Source organism: Geospiza fortis, unplaced genomic scaffold (assembly GCF_000277835.1).
Source record: "Geospiza fortis unplaced genomic scaffold, GeoFor_1.0 scaffold244, whole genome shotgun sequence".
Lineage (NCBI taxonomy): Eukaryota > Metazoa > Chordata > Aves > Passeriformes > Thraupidae > Geospiza > Geospiza fortis.
Window position 1 is genome coordinate 2,227,628 of NW_005054370.1, and position 7,832 is coordinate 2,235,459.

Consider the following 7,832-nt stretch of genomic DNA (forward strand, 5'->3'; position numbering starts at 1 on the left):
ATATAAATCAGCCTTCTGAGAACATGGAGTCAGATTCTCATCTCTCACCTCGTCCTGGGGACCTCACAACACCACAGTGGAGCAAAGAAGGGATTCCTTGGAGCCCTGGTGGTGCCACAGAGCAGACCAGGAGCCAGAGCTTCAGGTCTGCAGCAGATAACACAGCTGGGAATGGGAGGGCCATGAGCTGGGGAAGGAGGTGCAGAGGGGACAGAATCAAGTCCTGGTTGTCCTTTCAGGTCTTTTCTAGTGGGAGGTTATTGAAAATCAGGCAACCCCAACATCTGGGATTGACTCCAAGGCTTTGGAATGCTGAACATTTGCTTTATTAATACTATACTATATTATATTATACTATAACTATACTACATCATACTTACTTTTAACTATTGAAAAATACTACTCAAAAACTGATGACCATCTCCTGACAGTCAGGACCCAGCTTGGACCTGATAGGCTAATTAACATAAACAATTCCACCAGAATCCAATCAAGCAATCGCCTTGGGTAAACAATCTCCAGAACATTCCACATGAGCACAAATACAGGAGCAGCAAAGGAGATAAGAATCGTTTTGATCATTCTTCTCTCTGTTCAGAGGGCATGTGAATACCACAGGAGGTGTCCTTGTCCATGGCAGGGTTGGGAGTGGATGGTCTTCAACCCAAACCCCTCCCAGCCCAAACCCTTCTGTGATCCTGATCTCTGGAAGTCCCTGTCTCACACTCTCAGGCTTTTCACAGGGGTTTGTGTTTGGGTGGTTTGGGTGCTCACATGTCTCACCTGCTCTCTTTTCACCCCTCCCTGAAGAGCCCCAGACAGACATTGGCCTGCCACGTGAGAGGCTGTCACGGGCAGAGGAGCTCAAGGAAAGGAAGAGGATCCTGAGGGAGAACCGCCAGAATGCTGAGATGGAGCGGGCGGCACGGCTCCGGACTGGTCAGTGCCCCAGCACCTCCGTTCCTGCTCCAGCTGCTCTGGATGTTCAGCTGCTGCCTCTGCATCCTCCCTCTGTCCTTGCAGTGCTCATTCCCCTCGACGAGGTCAGGGCTGAGTGGGAGAGGACCAGTGGCCCGTTCCACAAGCAGCGCGTGGCCAAGCACTGCGGGGTGTTCCGGGACCTGTTCAAGGGAGCCACCTTCACCCCCTGGGTGGCCCTGAGGGTGCACTACAGCCAGGAGGACGAGCACCTCGTGCCAGTCTACTATGGGAACATGGTGACTCCATCAGAGGTGTGTGAGGGGAGCTGGGAGCAACTTGGAGCCCCTGAGAAGCCTCTTTGTGACAGATTCTTCCAAAGGGCATGGCTCATTCCAGGGGATGCCTTTTACAAGGGTGTTTCCTCTGTGCTGAAGGAAAATACTTTATGGATGTGATAGGGACAGTGATTGTAGGTTGTCTGGCAGGAGGCTGATGGTTATTTATGCCCTGGTGGATTCCTCAGTGGCCTGGCAGGGCCCGGTCTGTGTTGTGTCCCAGCCTTGCCCAGACACAGTTCATGGGAGCTGTTGTGTGAGTGACTTACATTCTCTTTGTGTTGCTCTTTTAGGCTTCCAGTCCCCCTGCAGTGTCATACGAGGCAGACAAAGGCTCCCTCTGGACCTTGTTGCTCACAAATCCAGGTGAGCAGCAAGTTCTTTAAAGGAATGTGTTTAAACTGGGTTGTTTCACTCAGCTTTTGGTTAACTCCTGATTTTTATGGCTGCACTGAGATGATGAACACTGGAAGTTCAAGGCCAGTTTGGAGCAGCCTGGTCTAGTGGAAGGTGCCCCTGCCCATGGTAGGGGGTGGGATGAGATGAGCTTTAAGGTCCCTTCCAGCCCCAACTGTGCTGTGATTCTGTGATGTTTTATCTGTTAGACTGGGACATGTTACGTATGGAGGAAAGATTGTAGCCTCCCCAAATCTGCAGCAGTTGAGAGAAGGGACAGTGACACAACAGGACCTGTGTCTCACTATAGAGGAAACAATTTTCTGACTCCCATCTTTTTTTACCTCCAAACTCCCTTCCTCGGCAGTCTGCCTGACACTGTTCACCCTGAGAGACCAAGGCACAGTGGAGGATGCAGCTGCCCAAGAAGATTTCAAGAATCTTGGAATTAGATCTGCAGAGTTCTTTGCTCCTTGTTTTAAACTCAGTCCTATAGGAATGAGTTCCTTTCCTGCTAGGGAAGGAATGCTGGGAGGTCTTGAGCTGCTCCCTCTGGTCAAAGCAGGTCTGGGCATTCTCACTTCGGGTGGATGCTGGCACCAGAGTGTCCCTAAGTCCCTTTTCCCTGTTGTGTGTTGGCAGATGGACATTTGAGGGATGCAGACTCGGAGTACCTCCACTGGCTGGTGTGAGTACATCAGAGCCAGGTGCTCTGTGCTTGTGGGCTGGGCAGAAACTCCTCCAACAGCCCAGAATCCATGACTTTTACTGGTGCTCCTGCCATCAGCTCCTTTAGCCCTGTGTTCTTGGTCCTGCTGAGGATGCAGGAGTTCCAGATCTTGCTGCTGTTCCACATTGCAGTCACTGGGTGGGATTTTTGCTGTGGTGAAAGGAATCTCTGTTATCTGTTCCCTTATCAGAAGGGGCAAAAATCACATCACAGCATAGCAGAGGGATTTTCAGTCCTGGATGAATCTGCTGGAAGGAAATGGGTGTAAATGTGTTTGTGCTCAGGACCAACATCCCAGGCAGTGACATCAAGGCTGGTAAGGAGATGTGCCACTACCTGCCCCCCTTCCCTGCCATGGGGACAGGCTACCACCGCTTCATCTTCCTGCTCTTCAAGCAACACAGTCCCATCGACTTCAGCCAGGACGCTCGGCCCACGCCCTGGTAATTCCTCTGCTCACCTGCTGGCCTTGGCTCCTGCTGCTTGTGGGGTTTGTGTACCTGGCACTGCACTAGAGGAGCAGCTCCAGTCACTCTGCAGAGTTCTCCAGGGCTGCTTTGGGTTTGTGTGTCTTCTGCAGCCACAATCCCAGCACTGCAGAGTCCTGTTGTTACAGAACAGGATGTTAGAGTGGTTTGTCCTGCCCAGAAATGTGCATGGAGCTGGAGACACTGGGAGATTTCCTTTTAGTGGCTTCCTTTTCCACCTCTGTCATATGCCCTGGGGTGATGTGGAGCAGGGTACTGCTGCAAGGAGAGGTTCACCTGGTGCTTGTGTCTTGTTTCCAGCTACAGCCTGAAGATGAGAACCTTTAGCACGTTTGACTTCTACAGAAAGCATAAGGATGCCATGACCCCGGCAGGGCTGGCATTTTTCCAGTGTCAGTGGGACAGCTCTGTCACTTCCACCTTCCATCAGCTGCTCAGTAAGGAATGGGGAGGCTGGAGGGCGTCTGTGGGTGGGACATGGCCCTGTGGCTGCAGGCTCTCAGTTGGTCTTGGCACTTGTCCAGATCAGCACAAACTAAGCCCTTCCTGAGCATCCTCCTCCAAACTGAAGGAGCAGCCCCTAACCCTTGGCTGAGGATTTTAAAATAACTCCGAGGGCATGTTTGAGCAGCCCTGTCCTGTGTGGTGAGGGGGGGTGTGGGGTTCAGATGTGAGCCCCCTGCTGACCCTGTCACTCTCTGCAGACATGAGGGAGCCGGTGTTCGAGTTCGTGCGGCCGCCCCCGTACCACCCTCCGCAGGTGAAGTTCCCTCGGCACCAGCCCCTGAGGTACCTGGACAGGTACAGGGACACACAGGAGCCCACCTATGGCATCTACTAGGAGCTGTCCCCTCTGTGTCCGTGGGATGCTGGCTTCTGGATTTCCTGGGCTCCCCTCAGTGCCTCAGGAGGGAAATGACAAAGTCTCAGCCCCTCAGCTCCCAGTTCCCCTGTGCTAGGAGCTGGCACTGGGTGCTCACAGGGCTGGCAGCTGCTTAACAAGAACATTCAAAGTGAATTCATGGCCAGGCTGAAACGTTGCTCCTGATTCTGCAGCAGAGCTGACAATGACTGGGCAGGCTGCATCTCCCCAGAGATGCTCTGCCTTGCTTCCCTGCAATAATCACAGTTTTCCTTTTGCCTGTTTATGGAGCAAACAGAGCCAGGCCAGCCTGGATTTCCTCCTCTCACGGTGCTGCGGTTCAAGACTGTGTCAGATTTTATTTGTGCAAGTCCTCCTGGAGAGATCAGTCTGATTAAACACTCTCTGAGCAGTGCTGGCAAAGCTGTCTTTATTGGGAAGAGCCTGTTACCCTGGCCAGTTGGCCCAGAGCTGGGGAGCTCAGCAGGGTGCAAGGGAGATGGGCAGCCCTTCACTGGCTAGAGTCACTTCCCTTTTTGGATGTTGTAGTTTGGGAAGAGCATGACTGTGGTTGTACCAGTTGGTGGTTTTTCTGGGTCTGGATTGAAGGCACTTGAGACAGTAATTTGTGTTCAGACTCAGGAGTTTATTATTTCCTATCAGTAAAACAGTCTCACTACTGTGAGTTCAGCAGCGTTTCATTAGAAGGCACAAAATGGCCAACAATCTCTTGGTACAAGGTCTTTTAAGACTAAACTATCCAATTAAGAACTGACACCTAGATAATTTCCCCTTTTAACCCAATAACTGATCGCACAGAACTGCAATGGGGACTTTTCTGCCCAGATACAAAATGCCACCCAAAGCCATGAAGAAGGAAAAAGAAGCACGAAGAAGAAACCCAGGATGACACCCTGTGCCCTCCATCTTGCTTCCATCCACAACATACTAAAAATCCCAAACCCTCAATTTCTCACCGAGTGATACACCTACACTACTCTCTATAATCTATTTCACACTTCTGTGGATTCCAGTCTATCTTGAAGTCTAGGAAACTTTCAGCATGAATGAGGGTCAGAGTCAGTGCTCCCTTGGGGGTGGGTCAGGGCACCCCAGAGCAGACAGAGAAATGTTCCCTGTGCCCTGGGTTTCCACATGTAGCTACACAGATGGGAAACCTGCACAAAGTCAGTGTTTGTGGAGGTGGCTTCAGCTACCCAAGCACGTGGACCTCAGTCTCCTTCCCATCTCTCCTGGACAGGACATTCCTGGCATGGGCAGGGAGCAGAAGCAGAGCTGCTGCTGCTGCTGGTGGCCTGGCACTGCCGCTGCAGGTCCTGTTCCCAGGCCTTGGAGAGCCTCTGCTCTCTGCTGTGCTGCACTGTGCCTCTCCTGTTCACACGGACCCCAAATACCAACATGGTCCTGCTGGTACAGCTGCCTCTTCCCAGCTCCGGTTCCCTTTTTCTGGGGTTCTTTTTTCCAGGAAATTGGAGCCCTCAGCAAACAGCTGAGATTGGGCTGAAGTGTCCCCCTGCTGCCTGTGCTGAGGTCTGTTACCAGTTACCCCAGAGCTCCCTGAGCTCCTCCCCAGCCTGAAGGGTCCTGGGCTCTGGTTTAAGCTGGGCTGGGTGCACTGGGGGGGTGCCCACGCTGGGGACACAGATTCCAGGCAGACACACAGGTCATGTTAGCATCTCTGGGCTTTAAATATCTGGTCAGAATTGACAGATGCAGCCCAAAGGAATGCTTTGGAGCTGAAGCTTGCTGGGACATGCAGAGAGTTGTGACATATTCCAAGTCCTCTCCTGTGCTCAGGGGGGTGGCTCTGAGCCTGCCTGTGCTATGGAAGCTGGTCTGGATGATCCACCTGAGACCTGCTCCCTGCTGAAGCTGCTCATGAGGGGAGGCTGGAAAAACAAGGCTGTCCCAACAGCCTGGGAACGTGAGCAAGATAGCACATGGGCCTGGCACAGAGATAAGGCTCGGGCTGGGAAAACCGAAACTGAACTGTGACAGCCAGGGCAAGGTTTGCAGTGCACAGGCACCACACTGGTCTCTGGGCAGGAGACTCCACCTGAGCAGGGACAGGTGGCCCAGGTGGCATCTTCATTCTGTTTCAGGGTGCTGATGTGCACGGGTGTTGCAAGGAAATTCGTAGGAAAAGGTGTGGTGGGTGTGCATGGGGACATGGCAAACTGCAGGGGCTGTGGTTTAGAGGATGCTAGGGAAGAACATGGTGCTGGTGTGTGTCACAGCCTTGTGTCACAGCCTTGCCAGGGCACAGGGAGGTGACACGTGGTCACAGCAGCAGTGGGTGCCTCTCTGCTGGTTCCCAGGCAGGAGCTCTGCACAGAGGTCTCTGTGCTGGGGGGCACTGCTGTCACAGACATCTTTTATAAAAAATCCTTTCATTAGGATCTTTTCTCCTGAGAAGCTGAGAGGCCTCAGGAACAAAATGTAAACAATGATTATCTGCTGCTGTGGAATGCAACAGGTGGATCTGTGATTGGTCTCATGTGGTTGTTTTTAATTGATGGCCAATCACAGTCCAGCTGTCTCGGACTCTCTGGTCAGTCACAAGATTTTATTATGATTCCATTACTTTCTATTCCTTGCAAGCCTTCTGATGAAATCCTTTCTTCTATTCTTTTAGTATAGTTTTAATATAATATATATCATAAAATAATAAATCAGCCTTCTGAAACATGGAGTCAGATCCTTTTCTCTCGTCCTGAGACCCCTGTGAACACCAGCACACATTGCCATGCTCAGCTCAGGCACCCAGCCCTGGCAGAGCTGAGGATGCCTGGAAGTTCCCTCAAAAGGCAAAAAGGAGTGAAAATCCAATTGCACATGGATGTGTGTCCAGCAAACATGGAAATACACATTGCTCCGATCCCTGTCAGCCTCCCGTGTGTCCCCCTGTGCTGTCACTGCAATTATTCCATCCTTTCTGGAGTGTCCCACCGTGCCTCACAGCCCTCCCTCTGCACGGGAGCAGCTCCAGCCCTCGCTCCGCAGCCTGTGGCACCGCCAGTGTTGTGGGAATCCACAAAATCAGAGGGTTTGGGGAAAGCTGCAAAAGGCAGGCCTCAGAGACAGCAGAACTGTGATTAGAGCTAAGCAGCAGCCATGAGATAGGTCAGCAGAAAAATTATTTAAAAAGTAGAAAAGCAAGGACAAATAGAACAATGGTCTGTGTATTAACACTTGTCTAGAATAACTCTCTAAGCTACAGAAAAGTTTATCTAGCAAGATATTAGGAAGTTTGAAGCTTAATAATGGAGCTCTGTGCATTGTGTTTTAAGGCTCACAAGCAGGTATTGTATGTGAAATAAGCAAGCATTGTTTAACCAAAGGTACCTGTGCTTATAGTGGTTGGATGGAACTACTGTCAATGTGCTTTTGCTTTGTGTGATTGGTCAAAAAACTTATAAAGTGAGTTGTAACATTAAGTTCTTCCTCTGCTGCCTGGGATGTGAGCTGGTGGCATCTTCTCATTGTCATAACCATGTAATGAGACTGTTGCTGAAAAACAAAACAGCTCAAGGCACGTTCCACAGCAGTCCCGTCCCGTTTGTGATTTGTACAGAGACCCTGGCCGGCGATAAGTGTGACCGGGGGACAGCCACCGGGTGTCCCCTCAGCACTCTGGCCGGGAGCCCTGCCCCGCCTCTGGGCACAGCGTCACCGCCTCCTCCTCCTCTGCGCTCAGTTTCTGTTTCCCGGCTTCTCGCCCGATCTCCGGCCCGGCAGGATGGCATCGGCCATGTCGCAGAAGCTGGAGGAGAAGCTGGTGTGCTCCATCTGCCTGGAGCTGTTCAGGGTGCCCGTGACCTTGCCCTGCGGCCACAACTTCTGCAAGCGCTGCATCAGCGACCACTGGGACAAGAAAAGGCAGGAGCCCGAGCCGAGCATCACCTGCCCCGAGTGCCGCAGGGCCTTCGAGCGGCGCCCGGAGCTGGAGAAGAACGTCACCCTGCACGGCGTGGTGGAGCTGGCCCGGGACAGCGAGGAGCGGGGCTGTGCCGCGGGCCCGAGCGGGGCGGCCCCGGCCGAGCTGTGCCCGCGGCACGGGCGGGCCCTGGGGCTGTTCT

General features: G+C 52.5%; 2 protein-coding genes across 2 annotated transcripts in view; both read left to right on the forward strand.

Moving 5' to 3' along the window:
* Nucleotides 1-4,142, forward strand: part of MRPL38 (mitochondrial ribosomal protein L38) — a 6,517-nt gene extending 2,375 nt beyond the window's left edge. Inside the window, exons 3-9 of the mRNA XM_031059957.1 lie at nucleotides 811-939; nucleotides 1,024-1,232; nucleotides 1,550-1,622; nucleotides 2,295-2,340; nucleotides 2,667-2,825; nucleotides 3,171-3,307; nucleotides 3,575-4,142. Coding sequence (XP_030915817.1) covers nucleotides 811-939; nucleotides 1,024-1,232; nucleotides 1,550-1,622; nucleotides 2,295-2,340; nucleotides 2,667-2,825; nucleotides 3,171-3,307; nucleotides 3,575-3,711 — 890 coding nt within the window. The 3' untranslated portion in view covers nucleotides 3,712-4,142. The remainder of the gene's footprint in view (nucleotides 1-810; nucleotides 940-1,023; nucleotides 1,233-1,549; nucleotides 1,623-2,294; nucleotides 2,341-2,666; nucleotides 2,826-3,170; nucleotides 3,308-3,574) is intronic.
* A 3,334-nt stretch (nucleotides 4,143-7,476) lies between these two features.
* TRIM47 (tripartite motif containing 47) overlaps nucleotides 7,477-7,832 on the forward strand; it is a 21,477-nt gene continuing 21,121 nt past the window's right edge. Inside the window, exon 1 of the mRNA XM_031059914.1 lies at nucleotides 7,477-7,827. Coding sequence (XP_030915774.1) covers nucleotides 7,493-7,827 — 335 coding nt within the window. The 5' untranslated portion in view covers nucleotides 7,477-7,492. The remainder of the gene's footprint in view (nucleotides 7,828-7,832) is intronic.